At 46.4% G+C, this 27,519-nt stretch overlaps 1 protein-coding gene across 1 annotated transcript; it reads right to left on the bottom strand.

Annotated features, from left to right (window-relative positions):
* Positions 1-14,754: 14,754 nt before the first annotated feature.
* On the bottom strand, positions 14,755-16,552 carry LOC120999295. The gene is made up of 2 exons (XM_040430166.1): positions 16,312-16,552; positions 14,755-15,341 (listed from the first exon to the last, which is right to left on the bottom strand). Exons 1-2 carry the CDS (start codon positions 16,397-16,399, stop codon positions 14,755-14,757), a joined length of 675 nt encoding a protein of 224 aa, XP_040286100.1. The 5' UTR covers positions 16,400-16,552.
* Positions 16,553-27,519: the final 10,967 nt, after the last annotated feature.

Genomic DNA, 27,519 nt, shown 5'->3' with positions numbered 1-27,519 from the left:
CTGAGGGGTTAGGTCACGTGATATTTTTATAGAGCCGGTCGATACGGATGCGTCGATACCTAATATGTATACTTTTTTTTTATTTATGTAAGTTTTACACAATACCATTTAAAAAAAAAATAATAAATCATGTTTTAGTGTCTCCATAGTCTGAGAGCCATAGTTTTTTAAGTTTTTGGGCGATTATCTTTGGTAGGGTCTCATTTTTTTGCGGGATAAGATTACAGTTAGATTGGTACTATTTTGGTGGGCAAACGCCTTTTTGATCGCTTGCTATTGTACTTTTTGTGATGTAAGGTGACAAAAAAATGGTTTATTTAGCACAGTTTTTATTTTTTACGGTGTTCATCTGAGGGGTTAGGTCATGTGATATGTTTATAGAGCCGGTCGATACGGACGAGGCGATACCTAATATGTATACTTTTTTTTTTCCCTCCTATTTTTTACCATTTTTTTAACTTTATTTGGGGAAAATGACGTTTTTGTTATTTTTACTTGAAACTTTAAATTTTTTGGGGGGAAAACTTTATTTTTTCAACTTTTTTTTTCGCTTAATTTTTTGTCCCACTTTGGGACTTTTGGGGGTCACCGGAAGGCAGCGCGATGCCTTCCTTAGACATCGCACAGCCTTCCATGCCATCGGGTCCCCCATACAGCCGCATGGGGACCCGATGGCACCACCCGCCGCCGCAATAGTAAAAGCCGCAAACCGCAGGTCTGAATTGACCTGCGGTTTGCGGCGATCGCCGACATGGGGGGGTCACGGGACCCCCCCGGGCATTTTGCCGAGGTGCCTGCTCAATGATTTGAGCAGGCATCGGCTTCCGGTGATCAGAAATACACAGGGCGTACAGTGTAAAATTAAATCCGTTTATTAAACAAAAAGCACCTAAAAATATTCTCGGACAATACAACAGCAGTCGCTTACCTGAAGCATCAAGGAGGCACAAGGTCCCAAAAATTTAGATCCCTCACGGAAGCAATATTTTCTTGGGCAGAAAAATATGTTCTATCTAATACAGCCATTCATCTGAAGGGATCAGAAAATACTGAGGCAGATTTTCTAAGCAGACAGACTCTAAACCCAGTGGAATGGTCCACATATATTTCAGAAATTAATAACCAGATGGGGCCAACCACAAATAGACCTATTTGCCTCAAAAAGAAATACAAAGTTCAACCGGTTTTGCTCCCTGAACCCCAGGGAAAATCCGTGGGAGGTTGACGCCTTCTCAGTTAAATGGAACTGGAACATTGCATATGCGTTCCCTCCATGGGCATTAATCCCCAGAGTTCTACAGAAAATCCTCACATACCCAGTGACAGTAATATTGATTACTCCCTATTGGCCCAAGAGAACTTGGTTCCCCATCCTGAAAAACTTATCTCTGGAAGATCCATGGCAGATACCTTTTCAGAAGGATATTCTCTCACAGGGGCCAATCCTACATCAGAACCCAGGTCTCTTCAAACTATCAGCCTGGATCCTGAAAGCGAAATCCTAAGGAGTAAGGCTCCATTCACACGTCCGCAAATGGGTCCGCCTTCGTTCCGCAATTTCGCGGAACGGGTGCGGACCCATTCATTTTCTATGGGGGTGGAATGGATGCGGACAGCACACAGTGTGCTGTCAGCATCCGCATTTGCGGAGCCCGGCCCCGATCTTCAGCTCCGCAAAAGATAGAACATGTCCTATTCTTGTCCGCAGCTTTCTATAGGGGTGCCGGGCGGGTGTGTTGCGGATCCGCAACACACCACGGACGTGTGAATGGAGCCTAAGGTTATCAATACCTTAAAAGCCAGCAGGAAAAAAGTCACTGCGGCCATTTATCTAAAAATCTGGAAAAGGTACTGCTCATGGCTGGGAGAAGTCTCTCCCAATATATCATCTCCTTCCATACAAAAGATCTTGGAATTCCTACAAAGGGGCCTAGACTTAAACCTTAGGCCTAGTACTTTGAAAGTGCAAATATCCGCCCTGGGGGCTTTCTACGACACTAACCTATCGAACCATAGATGGATTAGAAGGTTTATTAAAGACGCTTCTAGACTTAGACCTTCACTAAAACATAACATTCCGCTATGGGACTTAAATCTAGTCTTTAATGGGTTGACAAGCTCTCCATTTGCCCCAGTAACAGATATCTCCTTAAAACATCTCTCTTTTATGACGGCCTTTTTAATAGCAATTACATCCACTAGACACGTAGGAGAAATCCCGGCCTTGTCATGTAGAGAACCATATCTATCAGTTTTTCCTGACAGAATTGTATTGAGACTAGATCCGGGTTTTCTCCCGAAGGTAGTTTCAAATTTCCACAGGGACCAGGAAATTATTTTACCTTCCTTCTGCAGTGAACCAAAGGATCCCATGGAAGAAAAATGGCATCTTCTGGATGTGAAGGAGACAATTATTCAGTACCTTAAGGCTACAGAACCTTTCAGAAAGGATGATAATTTGTTAATTCAATTTGCGGGAAAAAATAAAGGGAAAAAGCTTTCCAAAGCATCCATGGGGCGTTGGATAAAAACAACAATTTTTTTCTGTTATTCCCTTTTGGGTCAGACATGTCTTGCAGGAATAAAGGCCCATTCTACTAGGGCTATGGCCTCCTCTTGGGCAGAAAAAGCTGAGGTATCTCTCGATCAGATATGCAGGGCTGCAACTTGGTCTAGCATTAATACTTTTATTAGACACTATAGGCTAAACTTTTCACCTTCAGCAGATTTGGCCTTTGGCCAAAAGAGTGTTGCAAGCAGTTAACCACCACCCCACTTAGTAATCTGTTAGTTCTCATCCGTAGCCGTCATGGTGGATGAAATGGAAAAACCATAATTAGACTTACTTCTGTTTCCTTGAATCCACCCTGACGGCTCATATATTCCCTCCCATAAAATTTAATATATATTATGAAGTTAATAAAATAAAAATATATATTTTTTGATAACATAAAAAAATAAAATTTTTATAAAAAAAACAACAACATATAACAATATATATATACCCACTTTGGTATCTGGTACACACTGAGGATGAGCGTGGGTGGGGGCTTCTTAAACTCTCTCTCTGTGTATTTCCTGCCCCTACAGAGGTCAAGGGGTCAATCTCATCCGTAGCCACCATGGTGGATTCAAGGAAACAGAATTAACGGTAAGTCTAATTAAGTTTTTTTTTTGGTTACTTTGTGTCACAAAAAGTGTAATAAAGAGTGATCAAAAATCATGTACATTTATGGGTGGTTTCTGCAGCGTCCGACTGATGTGTGTGTATAAGTGGACACCTTAAACCTTTGCATATTTATTAAATGTATGTAGTGTAATTCCTAATATCAGGCTGGCAGTGTCGTTACATCTATTCGCCCCTAGGTGGTGCTGGCATCACTTATATATAGCTTGGGGTTTGCTAATAAAGTTGGTTGTAAGTTGGAGGAGGAGGAGAGAGTTAGTTCAAGTGGGGAGGAGAAGGATGCAAGTGTATGGTGGAGCAGAACTGGCCTAGTCCACAATGTAGCTGCCTTTTCACCCTCTGGGCCCTGATCAAGCCTGGAGAGGATCTACACAGTATTTACAGCAGCACAGCACAGACAAGTAAGTCTATGTCTGAATATAGAGAAAGACTAGTGAATAGGGTTGAGCGAACCCGAACTGTAAAGTTCGGGTTCGTACCGAACTTTAGGATTTTTGGACCCCGGACCCGAACATTTCAGTAAAAGTTTGGATTCAGGTTCGGTGTTCGGCGCTATCTTGGCGCTTTTTGAAAGGCTGCAGAGCAGCCAATCAACAAGCGGTTAACTGTCTGACCTTAGAAGCCATCACAGCCATGCCTACTAATGGCATGGCTGTGATTGGCCAGTGCAGCATATGACCCAGCCTCTATATAAGCTGGAGTCATGTAGCGCTGCACGTCACTCTGCTGTGCTTAGTGTAGGGAGAGGATGCGGCTGGTGATTTCAGGGAGAGAATAGGACTGAATCTTTGCTCAAACTCTGAATCTAACTCAGCGATCTACATACACTGTGTTTTGTGGGTGCAGGGCACAACTTTTTTATCCTGCCCTGAGCCCAGTGACCGAAAAAAAATAACTTTAATAAGTCAGTAAGGTGGCCGGCGGCGGCGGCCATTTTATGCAAGCTCAGTGCACTAGCACTGCATCTGAGCTTTTGGGACATTGAAAATCCCAATTTTTGGGGCAATTTACAACATCTGGTGCATTGGCAGGCTTAGTCAGTGTGCAATTTAAGCTAGAAATACAGCCATCATTTTCTGGGTTTTTAAAAACACACTTTTTGTGCCAAAAAACAATATTTTCCAGATCTACAAGTGTTAAATTCAAGTTTAATATACAAACCGGATTCCAAAAAAGTTGAGACACTAAACTAATTGTGAATAAAAACTGAATGCAATGATGTGGAGATGGCAAATGTCAATATTTTATTTGTAATAGAACGTAGATGACAGATCAAACGTTTAATCCGAGTAAATGTATAATTTTAAAGGAAAAATACATTGATTAAAAATTTCACGGTGTCAACAAATCCCAAAAAAGTTGGAACAAGTAGCAATAAGAGGCTGGAAAAAGTAAATTTGAGCATAACGAAGAGCTGGAAGACCAATTAACACTAATTAGGTCAATTGGCAACATGATTGGGTATAAAAAGAGCTTCTCAGAGTGGCAGTGTCTCTCAGAAGCCAAGATGGGTAGAGGATCACCAATTCCCACAATGTTGCGCAGAAAGATAGTGGAGCAATATCAGAAAGGTGTTACCCAGCGAAAAATTGCAAAGACTTTGCATCTATCATCATCAACTGTGCATAACATCATCCGAAGATTCAGAGAATCTGGAACAATCTCTGTGCGTAAGGGTCAAGGCCGTAAAACCATACTGGATGCCCGTGATCTCCGGGCCCTTAAACGACACTGCACCGCAAACAGGAATGCTACTGTAAAGGAAATCACAGAATGGGCCCAGGAATACTTCCAGAAACCATTGTCAGTGAACACAATCCACCGTGCCATCCGCATTTGCCAGCTGAAACTCTACAGTTCAAAGAAGAAGCCATTTCTAAGCAAGATCCACAAGCTCAGGCGTTTTCACTGGGCCAGGGATCATTTAAAATGGAGTGTGGCAAAATGGAAGACTGTTCTGTGGTCAGACGAGTCACGATTCGAAGTTCTTTTTGGAAATCTGGGACGCCATGTCATCCGGACCAAAGAGGACAAGGACAACCCAAGTTGTTATCAACGCTCAGTTCAGAAGCCTGCATCTCTGATGGTATGGGGTTGCATGAGTGTGTGTGGCATGGGCAGCTTGCATGTCTGGAAAGGCACCATCAATGCAGAAAAATATATTCAGGTTCTAGAACAACATATGCTCCCATCCAGACGTCATCTCTTTCAGGGAAGACCCTGCATTTTTCAACAAGATAATGCCAGACCACATTCTGCATCAATCACAACATCATGGCTGCGTAGGAGAATGATCCGGGTACTGAAATGGCTAGTCTGCAGTCCAGATCTTTCACCTATAGAGAACATTTGGCGCATCATAAAGAGGAAGGTGCAACAAAGAAGGCCCAAGACGATTGAACAGTTAGAGGCCTGTATTAGACAAGAATGGGAGAGCATTCCTATTTCTAAACTTGAGAAACTGGTCTCCTCGGTCCCCAGACGTCTGTTGAGTGTTGTAAGAAGAAGGGGAGATGCCACACAGTAATGAAAATGACCTTGTCCCAACTTTTGGGGGATTTGTTGACACCATGAAATTCTGATTCAACATATTTTTCCCTTAAAATGGTACATTTTGCAATATACAACATCTGGATTAGTCAATGTGCAATTTAAGCTAGAAATACACCCATCATTTTCTGGGGTTTTAAAAAACACACTTTTTTTTGCCAAAAAACACAATTTTCCTGATCTGCAAGTGTTAAATTCAAGTTTAATATATACAGCTTTCATATTCTGTTACCAAAAAAACACTTTTTTGACAATATACAACATCTGGATTAGTCAGTGTGCAATTTAAGCTAGAAATACACCCATCATTTTCTGGGGTTTTAAAAACACACTTTTTTGTCGAAAACCACTATTTTCAGGCCTTGCGGCATCAGCAAGTGTGAAATTACAGGCTTATATACTGCTGTCAAATTCAGTTGTTAAACAAACACTCGTTTGGGCAAACATTTTTTAGTTGGCAGCCTTTGATAAAGATTCAGAGATTTGAAATACCGCCATTTGGTGCACCAATATTTAATTCAGGCCTACAGTGGTTCAGGCCGTGTGAGATACACCCTTTATATACAGGGGTTTGATTCAGGCATTTGAAATACAGCCATTTTGGGCAAATAAATCTTTAATTCAGGCCTACAGTGGGTCAGGCCGTGTGAGATACACCCTGTATATACAGGGCTTATATTCTTTCATTAATAAAACACCCTTTTTTGGGCAAAATACACAATATTTTAGGCCTTGCAGCATAAGCACGTTTGAAATTCCTGGGTTATATACTGCTGCCATATTGAGTTATTAACCTCTTCAGGAGCCAGGACACATGACGTACCGGTACGGCATGTTGTCCTGGTACTTAAGGACACATGCCGTACCGGTACGTCATCTATAGTTCCGATCACCGCCGCCCGAAGGGCGGTGATCGGAACCCGGTGCCTGCTGCGATCGCCGCAAACTGCAGGTCAATTCAGACCTGCGGTTTGCAGTTTTTACCTGCGGTTGCGGCGGCTGGCGGCAGTGCCATCGGGTCCCCATACAGCTGTAGGGGGGACCCGATGGCATGGAAGGCAGCGCGATGCCTAAGGAAGGCATCGCGATGCCTAAGGAAAGAATCGCGCTGCCTTCCGGTGACGAGCCTGTGAGATCCAGCCCCCTGGATCTCACAGGCCAGAAGCTGTATGAGTAATACTCACTATATTACTGATACAGCCAATGCATTCCAATACAGAAGTATTGGAATGCATTGAAAAGGGATTAGTCCCCCAAAAGTTGAAGTTCCAAAGTGGGACAAAAAATGAAGTGAAAAAAAAAGTTAAAAAAATAAAGTTTCCTCCCCCAAAAATGTAAAGTTTCAAGTAAAAATAAACAAAAACTTCATCTTCCCCAAATAAAGTTAATAAAAATTGGTAAAAAATAGGAAAAAAAGTATACATATTAGGTATCGCCGCGTCCGTATCAACTGGCTCTATAAACATATCACATGACCTAACCCCTCAGATGAACACCGTAAAAAATAAAAATAAAAACTGTGCTAAATAAAAAATTTTTGGTCACCTTACATCACAAAAAGTACAACAGCAAGCGATCAAAAAGGCGTTTGCCCATCAAAATAGTACCAATCTAACCATCACTTCATCCCACAAAAAATGAGCCCCTACCTGAGACAATCGCCCAAAAAATTAAAAAACTATGGCTCAGAATATGGGGACACTAAAATAAAAAAAAAATTTTGTTTAAAAAAATTGTTTAAAAAAAGCTGTTATTGTGTAAAACTTACATAAATAAAAAAAAGTATACATATTAGGTATCGCCGCATCCGTATCGACCAGTTCTATAAAAATATCACATGACCTAACCCCTCAGATGAACATCGTAAAAAATAAAAAATAAAAACTGTGCTAAATAAACCATTTTTTGTCACCTTACATCACAAAATGTGTAATAGCAAGCGATCAAATAGTCAAATGCACCCCGCCAATCAAACCGTCATCTCATCCCGCAAAAAATTAGACCCTACCTAAGATAATCGCCCAAAAACTGAAAAAACTATGGCTCTCAGAATATGGAGACACTAAAACATGATTTTTTTTGTTTAAAAAATGATTTTATTGTGTAAAACTTACATAAATAAATAAAAAGTATACATATTAGGTATTGCCCCGTCCGTATCAACCAGCTCTATAAAAATATCACATCACCTGACCCCTCAGATGAACACCGTAAAAAATTTAAAATAAAATTTGTGCTAAATAAACCATACCTTACATCACAAAAAGTGTAATAGCAAGCGATCAAAAAGTCACACGCACCCCAAAAATAGTGCCAATAAAACTGTCATCTCATCCCGCAAAAATCATACCCTACCCAAGGTAATCGCCCAAAAACTGAAAAAATTATGGCTCTCAGACTATTGAAACACTAAAACATGATTTTTTTTGCTTCAAAAATGAAATCATTGTGTAAAACTTAGGCCTCATGCACACGACCGTATTTTTTTGCGGTCCGCAAAACGGGGTTCCGTTTTCCCGTGATCCGTGACCGTTTTTTCGTCCGTGGGTCTTCCTTGATTTTTGGAGGATCCACGGACATGAAAAAAAAGTCGTTTTGGTGTCCGCCTGGCCGTGCGGAGCCAAACGGATCCGTCCTGAATTACAATGCAAGTCAATGGGGACGGATCCGTTTGACGTTGACACAATATGGTGCCATTTCAAACGGATCCGTCCCCATTGACTTTCAATGTAAAGTCTGGAGTCCCTTTTATACCATCAGATCGGAGTTTTCTCCAATCCGATGGTATATTTTAACTTGAAGCGTCCCCATCACCATGGGAACGCCTCTATGTTAGAATATACTGTCGGATATGAGTGAGATCGTGAAACCTCATTTCCGACAGTATATTCTAACACAGAGGCGTTCCCATGGTGATGGGGACGCTTCTAGTTAGAATATACTACAAACTGTGTACATGACTGCCCCCTGCTGCCTAGCAGCATCCGATCTCTTACAGGGGGCCGTGATCAGCACAATTAACCCCTTAGGTGCCGCACCTGAAGGGGTTAATTGTACTATCATATCCCCCTGTAAGAGATCAGGGCTGCCAGGCAGCAGGGGGCAGACCCCCCCCTCCTCCCCAGTTTGAATATCATTGGTGGCCAGTGCGGCCCCCCCCCCTCCTCCCTCTATTGTAATAATTCGTTGGTGGCACAGTGTGCCCCCCCCCCTCCTCCCTCTATTGTAATAAATCGTTGGTGGCACAGTGTGCGCCCCCCATTGGCCCCCCCTCCCTCTATAGCATTAACAACATTGGTGGCTAGTGTGCGGCCTCCCATCTTCCCCCCCCCCCCCCCCCCCCCCCCCCCCCCCCCCCCCGATCATTGGTGGCAGCGGGTTACTAGCAATAGTACAATAGTAAAGATTCATACTTACCTGGGAGCTGCGAGGTTCGTGTCCGGCCGGGAGCTCCTCCTACTAGTAAGTGACAGTTCATTTAGCAATGCGCCGCACAGACCTGTCACTTACCAGTAGGTGGAGCTCCCGGCCGGACACTAACATCGCAGCAGCAGCCTGGAGCAGGTAAGTATGAATCTTCTACTATTGTACTATTGCTACGTAACCATGGCAACCAGGACTGTAGTAGCGTCCCGGTTGCCATGGTTACCGATCGGAGCCCCAGCGATTAAACTGGGTCTCCGATCGGAACTCCTCTGCCACCAATGATGGGGGGGGGGGGGGGGGAGAGATGGGAGGCCGCACACTGGCCACCAATGTTGTTAATGCTATAGAGGGAGGGGGGGCCGATGGGGGGCGCACACTGTGCCACCAACGAATTATTACAATAGCGGGAGGGAGGGGGGGGGGCGCACACTGTGCCACCAACGAATTATTACAATAGAGGGAGGGGGGGGGCCGCACTGGCCACCAATGATATTCAAACTGGGGAGGGGGGGGGGGAGGGTCTGCCCGGGGGGGAGGGTCTGCCCCCTGCTGCCTGGCAGCCCTGATCTCTTACAGGGGGCCGTGATCAGCACAATTAACCCCTTCAGGTGCGGCACCTGAAGGGGTTAATTGTGCTGATCACGGCCCCCTGTAAGAGATCGGGTGCTGCCAGGCAGCAGGGGGCAGTCTTGTACACAGTTTGTAGTGTATTCTAACTAGAAGCGTCCCCATCACCATGGGAACGCTTCTGTGTTAGAATATACTGTCGGTTCTGAGTTTTCACGAAGTGAAAACTCAGCTTTGAAAAAGCTTTTATGCAGACGGATCTTCGGATCCGTCTGTATAAAAACTAACCTACGGCCACGGATCACGGACACGGATGCCAATCTTGTGTGCATCCGTGTTCTTTCACGGACCCATTGACTTGAATGGGTCCGTGAACCGTTGGCCGTGAAAAAAATAGGACAGGTCATATTTTTTTCACGGCCAGGAAACACGGCTCACGGATGCGGCTGCCAAACGGTGCATTTTCCGTTTTTTCCACGGACCCATTGAAAGTCAATGGGTCCGCGAAAAAAAACGGAAAACGGCACAACGGCCACGGATGCACACAACGGTCGTGTGCATGAGGCCTTACAAAAATAAAAAAAAAGTATACATATTAGATATCGCCGTGTCCGTATCGACCGGCTCTATAAAAATATCACATGACCTAACCCCTCAGATGAATGTTGTAAATAACAAAAAATAAAAACGGTGCCAAAACAGCTATTTCTTCTTATCTAGCCTCACAAAAAGTGTAATATAGAGCAACCAAAAATCATATGTACCCTAAACTAGTACCAACAATACTGCCACCCTATCCCGTAGTTTCTAAAATGGGGCCAAATTTCTAAATTCTGAAATTTCATCTCCATTTGCCAATAATTCTTGTGGAACACCTAAAGGGTTAACGACGTTTTAAAATCTGTTTTGAATACCTTGAGGGGTGTAGTTTCTTAGATGGGGTCATTTTTTTGGAGTTTCTACTCTAGGGGTGCATCAAGGGGGCTTCAATTGGGACATGGTGTAAAAAAAAAACAGTCCAGCAAAACCTGCCTTCCAAAAACCGTATGGCATTCCTTTCCTTCTGCGCCCTGCCGTGTGCCCGTACAGCGGTTTACGACCACATATGGGGTGTTTCTGTAAACTACAGAATAACAGCCATAAATATTGAGTTTGGTTTGGCTGTTAACCCTTGCTTTGTAACTGGAAAAAAATTATTAAAATGGAAAATCTGCCAAAAAAGTGAAATTTTGAAATTGTATCTCTATTTTCCAATAATTCTTGTGGAACACCTAAAGAGTTAACAAAGTTTGTAAAATCAGTTTTGAATACCTTGAGGGGTATAGTTTCTAGAATGGGGTAATTTTTGGGTGGTTTTTATTATGTTCCTACACCGTTCACCTGATTTTGATGTAAATACACTCAAATTAAAGCTGACAGTCTGCAGTTAAAGCACATCTTGTTTGTTTAATTTCAAATCCATTGTGGTGGTGTATAGAGCCAAAAATGTTAGAATTGTGTCGATGTCCCAATATTTATGGACCTGACTGTACTGCTGCCATATTGAGTTATTACACAAACACCCGTTTGGGCAAAAAAAGTTTATTTGGCAGCCTTTGCTGCATATGTCATTGTGAGATACACCCTTAATACATTTGGGTTAGATTCAGATATTTGAAATACCGCCATTTGGTGCACCAATATTTAATTCAGGCCTACAGTGGGTCAGGCCGTTTGAGATACACCCTTTACATACAGGGGTTTGATTCAGGCATTTGAAATACAGCCATTTTGGGCAAAGACATTTTTAATTGAGGGCTAGTCTGGTTCAGGCCATGTGAGATACACCCTTTACATACTGTCGTTCTATTCTACTATTAATTAAACACCCATTTAGGGCAAGATCCTAAATTCGGGAAATATGAGGAGAGCGTCAAATAAGGGACGTGGCCCAGGTCGTGGTGCTGCTGGGGGAGCTCCTATTGAAGGGAGAGGACGTGGTCAATCTGTGGCAGCTACACGCACAAGTGAAACCCCTTCCTCAGGTGCGAGTAGGCAACAGAACCTGCAGCGGTATTTGGTCGGGCCTAATGCGGCTCTACGAGGTGAGGCCTGAACAAGTACAGGCGATAGTAGATTGGGTGGCTGACAGTGGATCCAGTTCCTTCACATTGTCTCCCACCCAGTCTCCTGCTGAAAGACCACAGTTGGCACCTGAAGCCGATGTCCATAAATCTTTCACCTCCCCCCCTTGCAAATCAGCCAAGCAGTCTGAGCCCCAAGTCATGCAGCAGTCTCATCTGCTTTGTGATGACTCTGTTAGCAGGGTTTCCCAGGGCCATCCACCTAGCCCTGCCCCAGAAGTGGAAGAGATTGAATGCACCGATGCCCAACCACTTATCTTTCAAGATGAGTACATGGGAGGACCATCGCAGCACGTCTCGGATGATGACGAAACACAGGTGCCAACTGCTGGGGCTTTCGAAAGTGTGCAGACCGACAAGAAAGGCAGGGGTGAAGACTGGGTGGAAGATGATGTGGAGGACGATGAGGTCCTCGACCCCACATTGAATCAAGGTCATGCGAGTGACCTATGTAGTTGGAGGAAGAGGCGGTGGTCGCACAGAGCCACCAGCACAGCAGAAGAGGGAGCAGGGTGCAAAAGCAGAGCGACTTTCCTTTAGACAGTACGCCTGCTACTGCCCACCGCAGCAAGGGACCGAGCACACCAAAGCCAGCTCCAAGGAGTTCCCTGGCGTGGCAGTTCTTCAGACAATGTGTTGACGACAAGACACGAGTGGTTTGCACGCTGTGCAATCAGAGCCTGAAGCGAGGCATAAACGTTCTCAACCTGAGCACAACCTGCATGACCAGGCACTTATGTGCAAAGCACGAGCTGCAGTGGAGTAGACACCTCAAAAACCAAGAATGGTCTCTGGCTCCTCCTGCTTCCTCTTCTGCTCCAGTCTCGGCCTCTTCATCCACCTCTGGAGTGACAGTGCCACCTGCCACCCCGCAAACAGAGGATCTGCCAGCAACACCAACACCTGGGTCACCAATCATCTCCACAATGTCCCACGGAAGCGTTCAGCTCTCCATCTCCCAAATGCTGGAGATGAAGAGGAAGTACCCCCCTACCCGCCCACGATCCCTAGCCCTGAATGCCAGCATTTTTAAATTACTGGCCTTTGAAATGCTGTCATTCCGTCTGGTGGAGACAGATAGTTTTAAAGGCCTTATGGCGGTGGCTGTCCCACAGTACGTCGTCCCCAGACGCCAATACTTTTCAAGGCGAGCCATCCCTTCCCTGCACAACCAAGTAGGGGACAAAATCAGGTGTGTACTGCGCAACGCCATCTGTGGCAAGGTGCACCTGACTACGGATACGTGGACCAGTAAGCACGGTCAGGGCTGTTATATCTCGATAACTGCACACTGGGTAAATGCAGTGGCGGCTGGGCCTGAGGCAGATAGCAGTTTGGCGCATGTCCTTCCACCACCGAGGATTGCAGGGCGATTCAGTTTGCTTCCTGTTGCTTCCTCCTCCTACACTCACCCAGCTTAATCTCGAAAAAAACCGACCTACAAGGAGCCACAAATGTCGCCAAAAAATGGACCATGACTTTCACAATTATGAAAATCGAAAAGCTTTATTAATGATATACAATAAATACATACATGATATTAAAAGGCAGCACAACGGTGGAACACACAGATAAGGAACAGGACCCAAAGAGGGGCCGAGAGGTCAGCACACCAGGAAACAGGGAAGGAATGTAAAAGATGAAAAAACAGCAAGACGCCTCTAGACAATAAGCCTGTAACAGACGGCACTGGAGGCAAATGTGAGGACAAAGAAACTTGGTGAGTGAACAGAATAAGCATACCCTGAGTGGTGTGTCGATCTCTCAGCCACCTCCTGACCCAACGCAGTTTCGCCAGTAACCTGGCTTCTTCCGGGGATGTCCTTTTGGGTCCTGTTCCTTATCTCCTCCTACTCTGCTTCCTCATCATCTACCAGCTCTTCATCCGGTCAGCGTAACACCTTCACCACCAACTTCAGCACAGCCAGAAGTAAATGACGGCAGGCAGTTTTAAAACGTATCTGTTTGGGGGACAAACCCTACACTGCGCAGGAGCTGTGGACGGGCCTTGAACAACAGACTGTTGGCACCATAAGGAATGGGGAAGGGGGGAACTCCAACCCTTCCTCTAGCCCCGCATACCAACCCTAACTAAACCCTTCAATAACGACACTGACACCGTTCAACTTTTAACCCTTTATTTTGTTGGGTGGTAATCGGCCACAGCTTTATTCAAACGGCAAAACCATAACCTTGAACCGTGCTCTCCGCCAGCCGCTGGTCTCCCAGCGGGCGGATCCGCCCATTTTCCTCCAACACCTTTATGATGCAATAACTAGCCACCAGCTGTGACTTAAAAAATTCCAAAGAGGCACTTTGCCTATATAACCGTTCTTTTGAACCACGTATAAACACACCATCCGAACGAGGCACCACGCTACCAACTCACAGGGGAGGGAGGGACAAAGCGCTTCCGCTCAAAGAGGAAGAGGGAAGGCGGGACAGTGGCATATATGCCCTCCTGGCTGCCCGCCCACTCTCCCAACCGGATCCCTACGTTAACCCCTGAATGCCTAAACGAAACAGGCATCAGAGGAAAGATAATACTAAAGGGGGATAGGAAAAAGGGGGGACCACCAGTCCCTGCCCACCCTCCCTAAGCCGTCGGGTGGCCACCAGACTGTTGGCACCATAAGGAATGGGGAAGGGGGGAACTCCAACCCTTCCTCTAGCCCCGCATACCAACCCCAACTAAACCCTTCAATAACGACACTGACACCGTTCAACTTTTAACCCTTTATTTTGTTGGGTGGTAATCGGCCACAGCTTTTTTCAAACGGCAAAACCATAACCTTGAACCGTGCTCTCCGCCAACCGCTGGTCTCCCAGCGGGCGGATCCACCCATTTTCCTCCAACACCTTTATGATGCAATAACTGGCCGCCACAGAGAAGCACCGCCCTCAAACGGGGCTCCGACCACCACCCAACAAAAACATGGCCTGTTCCACCCCATCCTGAAGACCTGAAAGGAAAATATCCAAACCTATATCATTCAGATGCACCCCATCGGGCCTCATTAATGAACGGTTATCACCCTCAAGCTGCCGGTGTCTGACCACCACACCACCCCGGGACCTGACAAAACGGGAAATACGGGCATTAATCGTCCTCCTACACCTCTCGACCGCCTCCCCACCCTGCCATACCACACGAGGGACAACCTCAGACCATACCAGGACCACCTCACGAAAAAAGGAAGGGAAGCGCTCCAAATCGGACCTGATGAGGGTCAACAATTCCACCAGGGGCACAGAACCCATATCGTTCCCCCCTGCATGTAAAACCAAAATAAGCGGGCCACTGGCCTGCGAACCAATTTCGACCACTTGAGACAGGAGCTGAGCCCATCGCAAACCCCGGATTCCTCTCCAGGATACGTCCACTTCACGGAAGCCGAGGGACCTCCCACCAGGTCGGCAATCAGCTCTCTGAGCCACCCAGAAAACATACGAATGGCCAACAATCCATACGGCCGGACGCCCAGGACCTGCAAGATAAAAGAGTTAGCACCAAGCAAACGCCATACAAAACCAAGAGACCTGCAAATAAAGCAGCCATATTAACCACATCATACAAGTACCGTATACATAAATAAATATCATAACACTTTTCCCCCCTTTTTTTTATTTTTTTTTATAACAGAAGGTCCAGTCTAATATACCTTGCAAAGCAGGCTGACTTCCACCTGCCAATTCTCATAACCTCCGATTCGGGTAAACCTGCCCTAGCCGCTTCCGTAGCAGCCCCAATGCGGAATGAATGAGTACCGAACTCCCTGGGATTTACCCCAACTAACTCCAAACAAGACCTCAAAACCCGGGTGAACTGGAATTTGGTCAAGGGAGAACCGTCCGCATGCGCAAAGAAATGACAGCACTCCGGGCGAACCGAACTATAGCTACCCACCAGCCGAATAGGGCAAGAAGTACCCGACACCGGATATAGAGGAATCCAGGCACCCCTGCCAAACTGGTCCGTCTTAGACCGTCGGACCCGAATCCTCAAAGAATCACTACCTAACACCACGTCCTGACAAGAAAGACCCCCTGGTTTGCTACAAGAGGGAGCAACCAATTCTCCCAACCTCAGGGCCGCAAAGAAGGCTACGCTAAAACTACACGAGAACATCTCAAAAGACGATGCGCAAACTTCAGGAAGCCTGGTAAGAAGCCTACCTAGCAAGTTAAACGAGATTGGTCTTCGGCTCTCCCGAGAGATGAACTCCTTTCTCCAACCCTTCAGGGCCTGACGGATAATAAACTGCTTGGTCACATCTACCCAGCCGCGCAATTTGAAATGAAAGGCGACACCAGCCAGGCGTCGTTGCACGACCGCTGCAGAAACTCGCGTAGCACGAAAGCACAATAACCAATCAGTTGTGACTTCCAATCGTAGGTCATCTAAGGAAACCACGTCTCTGTCATTCACCATTCCCAACCACTCAGCCCACGCCTTACCATGCGCCTGCCAAGTCGCCGGGGAAACCGATGATCGGACCAACGACATCAGCTCCTGTCCACCAGGTCCCACAGGTACGACGGGCATTCCCTGCCCTCCAAATCCGCTCCCGGAAGAAAGGACCTGAAATCCTGCCAACGAAAACGGGACAGAGCATCAGCAATCTTATTATCAACACCTGGAACATGACGAGCCCTAAAATAGATATTACATTCGAGGCACCGAAGTACGAGATGACGAAGCAAAGCCAGAATCGGGAGAGAAGAGGAAGACAAGCTATTGACAGCATAAACCACACTCAAATTGTCCGTACAAAAAGAAACATGCTTATTGGCTAGCCGGTCCCTCCACAACTCCACCGACACAACAATCGGGAACAACTCCAATAACGTGAGGTTCTTGCACAAACCAGAAGATCGCCAAGCGTCAGGCCACTCACCGGCACACCATTCCACCCCCAAAATCGTACCAAAACCACATGACCCGGAAGCATCCGAAAACAGGGACAGTTCAGAGTTAGGGGTAACCACAGACATGTAACAGGTATGACCATTGAAAGATTGTAGAAAAGCCCTCCAGACCCGCAAGTCCTCCTTCAGTGACGCAGTGATCCGAATGCGATGACGGGGAGACTGCACACCCCTGGTAGCTAAAGATAGACGACGGGCAAAAACACGGCCCATGGGCATCACCCTACAAGCAAAGCACAAGAGGCCCAAAAGAGACTGCATCTGTAGGAGGGTAACCTTCTTAACTGCCAAAAACCCATCAATCAAATCCACAAGCTTCTGAAGCTTATCACGTGGCAACCGAAAAACCATATCAACTGTGTCAATCTCAATACCCAGAAACGACAAACACGTGACAGGGCCGTCTGTTTTCTCCATGGAAATCGGAACCCCAAACTGCGCCATCCTCTCCAAAAACAGATTCAGCAATAACAAGCAACCATCCCCAGATCCTGGAGAAACAAAAAGAAAGTCATCCAAATAATGCAAAACTGACATAGAGCCCGACTCATAACGGACGACCCATTCCAGAAAAGAACCAAACAACTCAAAATAATGACATGAAATGGAACAACCCATAGGGAGACAGGTATCATAGTAAAACTTACCGTCTACACAGCAACCTAGTAAATGAAAACAATCAGGGTGAACAGGGAGCAGACGGAAAGCCAATTCAATATCCGACTTAGCCAGGAGAGCACCCTTGCCCGCTTCCCTGACCAACGCAACCGCACGGTCAAAGGAGACATAAGACACCGAGGCATCCTCCGGACTAATGGCATCATTAACTGACGAATAGGGATGAGCGAACCCGAACTGTATAGTAGTACATTTTCGTAAAAGTCCGGGTTCGGTGTTCGGCGCTTTCTTGGCGCTTTTTGAAAGGCTGCAAAGCAGCCAATCAACAAGCGTCATACTACTTGCCCCAAGAGGCCATCACAGCCATGCTTACTATTGGAATGGCTGTGATTGGCCAGTGCAGCATGTGACCCAGCCTCTATATAAGCTTGGGTCACGTAGCGCTGCACGTCACTCTGCTGTTACAAGTGTAGGGAGAGGTTGCAGCTGCGACGTTAGGGCGAGATTAGGCAGTGATTAACTCCTCCAAAACACTTAAGACAGTGATCGATCTACAGCTGTGGATCATTGAACTGCTGCTATTCAATTGCTCACTGTTTTTAGGCTGCCCAGAGCGTTTTTCAGTCACTTTTTTCTGGGGTGATCGGCGGCCATTTTGTGGCTTGTGGTGCGCCAGCACAAGCTGCCACCAAGTCCATTTAACCATCAATAGTGTGGTTATTTTTTGCCTATATCCTACATCAGGGGCAAGCTGCCACCAAGTCCATTTAACCATCAATAGTGTGGTTATTTTTTGGCTATATACTACATCAGGGGCAAGCTGCCACCAAGTCCATTTAACCATCAATAGTGTGGTTATTTTTTTGCTATATCCTACATCAGGGGCAAGCTGCCACCAAGTCCATTTAACCATCAATAATGTGGTTATTTAAATCTATCCCTAAAAGGGTATATTAGATTCAAGGTGCTGATAGGGTCATTCTCAATAACTTCACACACACGCTACTGTGCAATTCCAAGTCTAATTCTGTGTGTAAACGTATACCTGTCACCCAGCGCCTAAAAAATAGGCCTCAAATTTATATTCATCCAAATCTGTCATTATTGCTTTAGCTGGTCAAGTTATTTAGTGTCCGTCAAAGCACAGTTTTTGTTCTGGGTTGAAATACAATTCCCAATTTTGCAATTCTCTAAATTAGTGGTTTCTGCTGTATCAGGCCTACATTAAATCTATCCCTAAAAGGGTATATAAGATTCAAGGTGCAGATAGGGTTATTCTCAATAACTTCACACACACGCTACTGTGCAATTCCAAGTCTAATTCTGTGTGTAAACGTATACCTGTCACCCAGCGCCTAAAAAATAGGCCTCACATTTATATTCATCCAAATCTGTCATTATTGCTTTAGCTGGTCAAGTTATTTAGTGTCCGTCAAAGCACAGTTTTTGTTCTGGGTTGAAATACAATTCCCAATTTTGCAATTCTCTAAATTAGTGGTTTCTGCTGTATCAGGCCTACTTTAAATCTATCCCTAAAAGGGTATATAAGATTCAAGGTGCAGATAGGGTTATTCTCAATAACTTCTCACACACGCTACTGTGCAATTCCAAGTCTAATTCTGTGTGTAAACGTATACCTGTCACCCAGCGCCTAAAAAATAGGCCTCAAATTTATATTCATCCAAATCTGTCATTATTGCTGTAGCTGGTCAAGTTATTTAGTGTCCGTCAAAGCACAGTTTTTGTTCTGGGTTGAAATACAATTCCCAATTTTGCAATTCTCTAAATTAGTGGTTTCTGCTGTATCAGGCCTACTTTAAATCTATCCCTAAAAGGGTATATAAGATTCAAGGTGCAGATAGGGTTATTCTCAATAACTTCACACACACGCTACTGTGCAATTCCAAGTCTAATTCTGTGTGTAAACGTATACCTGTCACCCAGCGCCTAAAAAATAGGCCTCAAATTTATATTCATCCAAATCTGTCATTATTGCTGTAGCTGGTCAAGTTATTTAGTGTCCATCAAAGCACAGTTTTTGTTCTGGGTTGAAATACAATTCCCAATTTTGCAATTCTCTAAATTAGTGGTTTCTGCTGTATCAGGCCTACTTTAAATCTATCCCTAAAAGGGTATATAAGATTCAAGGTGCAGATAGGGTGATTCTCAATAACTTCACACACACGCTACTGTGCAATTCCAAGTCTAATTCTGTCCGTAAACGTATACCTGTCATCCAGTGCCTAAATACTAGGCCTCAAATTTATATTCAGCTAAATCTGTCGTTACTGCTGTGCCTTTAATAATGTAATACGGTACCTAAATAGATAGCCAGATAGTGTTAGGTGTCTGTAAAAAAAGGCCTGAATTTGAATTCAATACATTGGGCCAAATAATATTTTTCTTATTGTGGTGAACGGTAACAATGAGGAAAACATCTAGTAAGGGACGCGGACGCGGACATGGTCGTGGTGGTGTTAGTGGATTCTCTGGTGCTGGGAGAGGACGTGGCCGTTCTGCCACAGCCACACGTCCTAGTGAACCAACTACCTCGGGTCCCAGTAGCCAGCAGAATTTACAGCGATATTTGGTGGGGCCCAATGCCGTTCTAAGGATGGTAAGGCCTGAGCAGGTACAGGCATTAGTCAATTGGGTGGCCGACAGTGGATCCAGCACGTTCACATTATCTCCCACCCAGTCTTCTGCAGAAAGCGCACAGATGGCGCATGAAAACCAAGCCCATCAGTCTGTCACATCACCCCCATGCATATCAGGGAAACTGTCTGAGCCTCAAGTTATGCAGCAGTCTCTTATGCTGTTTGAAGACTCTGCTGCCAGGGTTTCCCAAGGGCATCCACCTAGCCCTTCCCCAGGGGTGGAAGAGATAGAATGCACTAACGCACAACCACTTATGTTTCCTGATGATGAGGACATGGGAATACCACCTCAGCACGTCTCTGATGATGACGAAACACAGGTGCCAACTGCTGCGTCTTTCTGCAGTGTGCAGACTGAACAGGAGGTCAGGGATCAAGACTGGGTGGAAGACGATGCAGGGGACTATGAGGCCCTAGACCCCATATAGAATGAAGGTCGTGCCACTGACTTTCACAGTTCGGAGGAAGAGGCAGTGGTGAGACCGAGCCAACAGCGTAGCAAAAGACAAAGAGGGAGCAGTGGGCAAAATCAGAACACCCGCCGCCAAGAGACTCCGCCTGCTACTGACCGCCGCCATCTGGGACCGAGCACCCCAAAGGCAGCTTCAAGGAGTTCCCTGGCATGGCACTTCTTCAAACAATGTGCTGACGACAAGACCCGAGTGGTTTGCACGCTGTGCCATCAGAGCCTGACAATGGACTGTTCCAGTTTTGGGTGACGTGAAGCCTGATTCTCTGCTATGACATGAAGACTGATTCTCTGCTATGGGACCTCTCTCCAATTGATATTGGTTAATTTTTATTTATTTTATTTTTATTTTTATTTATTTCCCTATCCACATTTGTTTGCAGGGGATTTAACTACATTTTGCTGCCTTTTGCAGCCCTCTAGCCCTTTCCTGGGCTGTTTTACAGCCTTTTTAGTGCCGAAAAGTTCGGGTCCCCATTGACTTCAATGGGGTTCGGGTTCGGGACGAAGTTCGGGTCGGGTTCGGATCCCGAACCCGAACATTTCCGGGAAGTACGGCCGTACTTCTCGAACCCGAACATCCAGGTGTTCGCTCAACTCTACTGACGAACCCTTCGGGTGGGACAAATGATGAATCAACCTGAACTTACCCGGTTCTTTCTTAGGGACCACGCCAAGCGGGGAGACCCGCAAATTAGGGAATGGTAACACATCAAACGGACCCTTAATCCTACCCAATGAAACCTCCTTATAGACCTTGTCCCTAAGAACCTCTGGTAGCTCCCGAGCCGACTTCAAGTTATCCGAAAAAAACGGAGAACGGTTACGAACAAAAGGGATAAAAAACCCAAAGGAAAAAACAAAACGGAGTTGAGCCGCAGCCTGTTTATTGGGGTACCTGTCTAACCAGGGGCCCATCTCTGCCACGCTCACCGGGGTCCTTAAATCCCCCTTGCTCAAACTGTTTGGCAGGCCTAACTGCGGGGCGGGCGCACTTACCAGCGGGGTGAGGGCCGCCACAGGCGGAGCACTCATGCTTGAATCTACACAACCCGGCAAACCTGCAGTTCCCCTCATCAAATAAACAACAGGACCCGGGGGCGGCGGACGGCCACCGGTCCATGGGAAGGTGATCCCCCTGAGCCAGCGGCCGCCGCTGGAAAGGGAGGGGGCCTCTGCGCAACCATTAACCTCAACCACACATCTGTCGCCTTCACCCCCCACCCAATCTCCGGATGTAACGCCAACTGACGACGAAACTCCTCATCGTACCGCCACCAGGCACTGCCCCCGTGCGATTTATAGGCACTATAAATAATATCCTGATAGATGAACAGCTCGGAACATCGCTCAGGATGACGCTGTCCCATAACACAACCCAAAACAGAAAAGGCCTGCAACCAATTGTTCATGGTCTTGGCCACCCGGGGTCTACGCTCAGAAGGTCTATCCGAAAAACGCCTTTCCTTGTCCACCGTGTGTTGGTCAACCGATATGAGGAACCAAACATCCACATACTGGTTAGCCCACACCTTCTCCCTAACCACTTCCTCCAGGTGGGAACCAAGGAGGCTAACCCCACAATAGCATGAATCCTTGTGAACCCCCGCCAGAACGGGCGCCTGTTTACCACTAGGAGGAGGGGACCCCTGAACCTGGGCAGGCTGTTGCAAACGATCTAACAACATCTTCAATAACTCGGCCGTGTTTGCATTCCCCGCCCCCAACACACCCACAGAATGGTACTCACCGGTAGAAGAGACAGGAATTACCAGAGGAACAGGCATTGGAACCTCAGGCTGAACCGACGCCGTAGGACCAAGGCAACGGACCCTGGATGACTGATGACGCGACCGCCCAGCGCGGCGCGAATGAGCTGCTCGACCAGACTCCCCCGACGCAGCCAGCGACCCTTCAGAGGAGGACGGCGAGCGCCATCTGGAGGATCTGGAGCGCCTGCTCCACGCCGAGCCACCAGACCTGCGGCGGGAATGACGGCTGCGGGAACCTCGCCGACCGCGTCTTCTGCTCTCCGGAGAGGAGGACGATGAGCTGGACCGAACCCTGCGCTGGCGTGACCCCTGGGGGAGGGAAAGGGGGGCGGCAGAGAGTAAGCATTATCTGCAGGGGCAGAAAGGGGTTCCACCCGCACCCCATCATCAGTATGAGACAGGGGGGCGGCCACCTCCACAGCTGCCGCTGGTGGCAGAGCCCCATCTAATTGCAGCTGCCCCTGGGGGACATGAGGGGGCAAGGACTGAGAAGCTGGAGGGGTGAGAGGGAGACTCCGGGAGGAGGAGCTGCTGGCCTGCGCACCCATTACTAAGCCACCGCTTCAAGCCGCAGTTAAACAAGCGGCAGCAGGACGGGACATGAGAGGAGAGGGAACCGGAAGGGGCGGAGCCACCGCTGACTCGGCAGCACAGGGGACCTGCCGGCCAGCGTGAGACGTATCAGCGCCGGCCGGAGCATTCAGAGTAAGGGGAAATGAAGGGTAGGGGGACTGTGCCCGAACCTAGCGGGGGGGCGGATGAGCCGAGCAGACCGCCGGCCCCCCACCGCAGTACCGGGATCGACGGACATTACCTCCCCAGGGGCGCACGCCAAGCCAGGGGAGGAGGAAGGTTGAGGGGAACCGAGGCTGCTCAAAAATGAGCGCAGCCATCCCTCACCCCCCTCCGTCATTCTCGCCCTCAAAGCCTCCAGCAGGGGGGCATCTGAGGCGGCCATCTTCATGCGGACAGAGCGCTGGGAGTCCACAAAGCGCTTCCGCTCAAAGAGGAAGAGGGAAGGCGGGACAGTGGCATATATGCCCTCCTGGCTGCCCGCCCACTCTCCCAACCGGATCCCTACGTTAACCCCTGAATGCCTAAACGAAACGGGCATCAGAGGAAAGATAATACTAAAGGGGGATAGCAAAAAGGGGGGGGATGACCACCAATCCCTGCCCACCCTCCCTAAGCTGTCGGGTGGCCACCAGACCGATGAGTGGTTTGTGCCAGTCAGCCTCAAGCCCGGCCTGGTTGCTGCTGGTGGTCTTACAGCTCCTTACCATCCTTCACCGGCAGAATGGTTTGAAGAGGATGGTCCTGAGGATGTTCTTCTTTCCTCTCAGGTTGGTGTTGACATACTGGAAGGTGGTTGGCTGGAGGATCTTCTGTCTTCTACCAGGCTGATGCTGAACTCTTCTCAGGTTCTTGCTCTTCACATCCTTCTTCTCAGTAGTCTCATCCTGAAGCTCCTGGGATGTCTCTGCCTCTTCTTGCTCTCTTTGGGCCTCCTTCACCTTCAGATCTTCACACAGTTGGCTTGCCATTATCAATGCCGCCTCTGGATCTTCTTCCTCCAGTGGGAAAGGCAGGTATTTTCTCTGAGCTTCTGGGTTGGTCGGCATGAGGCGCTGAGAACATATTCAGTCACTCGTCTATGAGACGTTCCTATTAAACCTTCACATCTATAGACAGAACATGGAGGAATCTAGAGGACAATATGACAGGCAGTAGAATCACTCACCTCCATCTTGAATATTGGAGACGGGAGGAATTTCATGGAGTAGATGAGACGTTGTTGGTCTCTCTCCTCCACGGTGCGGGGATAAGCTGCAGGGAGAAGACAACCAGATCATGAGTTTACTTCAGATCAGTCTAAACCTCAAACCCAGATGAAGTTTTCATAGTCGAGTCTTATTACCAAAAATACTCACTTGAGAAGGGTCCCAGGCCATAGATGCAGTGCTGGAGGCAGTAGATGTCCTAAAGAGAAGAGAATACAGTAAGTGACCAATTACCACTCCTCATGGATGATAGGACGAGGGGTCAGATTACAATGAAGCTACTTACCTCCAGAGAAGTGCGGCCTGCTCTAATCCTGTATTCGTCCAGAAGTGGAGAAATCATAGCGCGATCTGTTAACCCATAAAAGAGACATAGTCACAGATCTGATAAAGGCAGTGAATGTTCTCCCAGGTGTAGGACCCTCGTGATCACACACTGATGGTCGGTCCTAAGGGTGGTAATATGGAAGTCCTGAAGAACCATTTATAACTTCTTCATATATCTTTATAGCAGTCAGTCAGAGATCAGCTTTCCTTATACAGAGCTCCAAATCCCCTGCAAAACCTTAGAATAAAATGATAAATTGTAGCTGCCTGCAGCCACCACTAGGGGGAGCAGAGGAGCGTACTGTGCAGACAGTCATCAGTCCTGAGCTCCCTCTAGTGGTGTCTTCAGGCAGATCTAATGTTACCATTTATATCAGTGCAGAGGATTTGGAGCTTTGTATCAGTAAAACAGAGCTCTGATCACTATAAAAATATATCAAGAAATGAATCAACATAAAAAATGTCCTGATGATAAAAGGCGGACATTCACGTTACATATAAGAGGATAGTAATCACATATGATCATGCAGTATATATATAGATAGATATATAGTGCCGTCTTTACTGGGTATTTGTAGTGTCCCTTATAGCAGAAGGGCCCATATACGTAATACCGCACATAACACAGAGGGGAGATTTATCTCAACTGATATGAAGGAAAACTGGCTCAGTTACCCATAGCAACCAATCAGATTGTTCCTTTCATTTTTTTAAAACTCATTTGGAAAATGAAAGGTAGAATCTGATTGGTTGTTATGGGCGACTCAGCCAGTTTTCCTATGCACCAGTTCTGATCCATCTCCCCCATAATGCAGACTGGGTTGTACTGGACCCTATACAGATACATGACATGTTTATTTCTAAATTCATCCAATTTTCAGAGCCAGCACATTGTCCCCATTTACAATACTGCAAACAGAAAGCCCCCAATTCCCAGCACAGGACCCTCAATAAACAATACTGGCAGCACGGGGCCGAAACTGACAGAATTTGGGGAATCCTGCACCAGCCACTAGGGGAAGCTCACTACACCCAGATGTATAAATCCATATACAGTTAGCTCCCCCTAGTGGTGTCTGGGACAGGTAGGATTTAGGATAAATGTGAAGCATCATGGGAGATGTCAGATGAGGGGTGTGAGATCTCACCGGTGTCCATCTTCACCTCTCATCGTTCTGTAACGGTCTGAGCACCACTGACCGTTGGTTTCCTTTCAAGTTAAAATCCAGCGATCCCATTGGCTGCTGAGCAGTGACATCTAGAAGAGGAAATTTAAAGGGACAGGACGCTGTTATCTCACCGCAGTTCATGTCCTATATGTGAGATATCATGAAGCTGTGGAGATAATATGCGGGGACCGGCTGCTATCACTCCTCATATCTCCACCAGGGGGCGTAATATCTGATCAGTGTTATATCCTACATATTATTATACTATTATGTGCCAAGAAGCATCGAAATCTACAATTACAGTTTTTATAAATGTTTTTAACCCCTTCCTGACCAGGTTATTTTGCATCTCTGATTATATAACTGATTTTGATAGAGGAATATTCCCCAAAAATTCTGCAGTTGGTAAAAGATGTCAATTATGTCTTCACCATTGGCTCCGATCTGTGGCAGTGATCAGGAAGCTGGAAGATCTTCTGGCCGCACACCCTGTGATATATCATCATCATCACCCAGATCTCAGGAATAGATGTGACACGTACTGATATAGTATAGACTTACTTCTAGGCCTCCATGACTTATCCACAAGCTGGTTTTAGAAAACTTGGGTGACAACCAATATGGCCGCCAGTGCAGATCCCCCCCCCCCCCAAGGGTTGTCACATGGGGTTTACAGGATTGTGGATGGCTACAATGACTAATAAGAAGAAAACCACCATATACTGCTAAAGTAATACTGCCTGTATAATATAACCATATATTGCCAAGATAAGAGTGTCATATACAGTCTATATAATACCACTATATACTGCTAACATAATATCACCATATACAGGCGGTATCATACCACCATATACTGCTAACATAATATTGCCATATACAGCCTATATAATATCACCATATAGTGATAACATAATACTGTCATATATAGGCTACAAAAAATATCCATATGGTGCTAAGCTAATACTGCCACATACTGCCGGCATAATACCACCATATAGCGCTAACATAATAATGCCATAATCAAACTGTATAATACCACCATATACTGCCATGATAATACTATACAGCCTGCATATTATCACTAGGATTGAGCCAATAGAGCTTCGGATCAGAGATCCGAAGTACAAACTTTTTAATGCGGTCTCTGTACAGGATTAAAATGTATTGGCTCTGCGTAGACAAAATTCATATCAGCCAAAGTTGCGAGACTTCACTGAATTCATTCGGTATTTCTTTCTGCGTCTTTAAAAACATTTTAAAATAGGAATCCGAAGTCGGGTTTGGTACTGGCTGATACCTTGGTATTGAACCTGACTTTGGATGAAGTCTTTCATTGAAGTCATGTGCGACTTCGGCCAAGATGAATTTTGTCTACGTAGAACCAATACATCGTAAATTCTGTACGGAAACTACATTAAAAACAAATACTTTTTATTTTTTTTTATACTTCCGGTTCCGGCGCTGGTATGTAGAGATGCAGGGACAGGAGCTCCATACCGCCCGCTTCGCTACACCCCCTCGCAGGGACGGGGGATAATATTCCATCTGCCAGCTCCTACAAGCATATGGAGCGATATCTGCTAAGAAGCGGGCAGAAGACTACCACCTCCTCGGCTTCAGAGACTGACACTGAGGACGACATCGATCTGTTTGAGACAGCAGGGAGACAGGTGGATTTAAAATTACTGGCCATAGAAGTGGCAAAACAACTGGCACCAGACATAATTGCTTCATTATCCTCTACAGTGCAGGAAGAAGTAGAACTACAAGATCACAGAATATCTGAAGTGGAACTACGAGTAGCTTGTATGGAGGAAGACTCTGTTGAGACTGTAAATAAACTACAGGATTTATACCAGATCGCCAACAAACTCAATGACTGAGTAGATGACCTGGAAAATAGATCCAGACGGAGTAATTTACCCTTAGTAGGGATCCCTG

Source organism: Bufo bufo, chromosome 4 (genome assembly GCF_905171765.1).
Source record: "Bufo bufo chromosome 4, aBufBuf1.1, whole genome shotgun sequence".
Classification (NCBI taxonomy): domain Eukaryota; kingdom Metazoa; phylum Chordata; class Amphibia; order Anura; family Bufonidae; genus Bufo; species Bufo bufo.
Note: the sequence above shows the minus strand (reverse complement) of the source record. Positions and strands in the feature narration are given on the sequence as shown.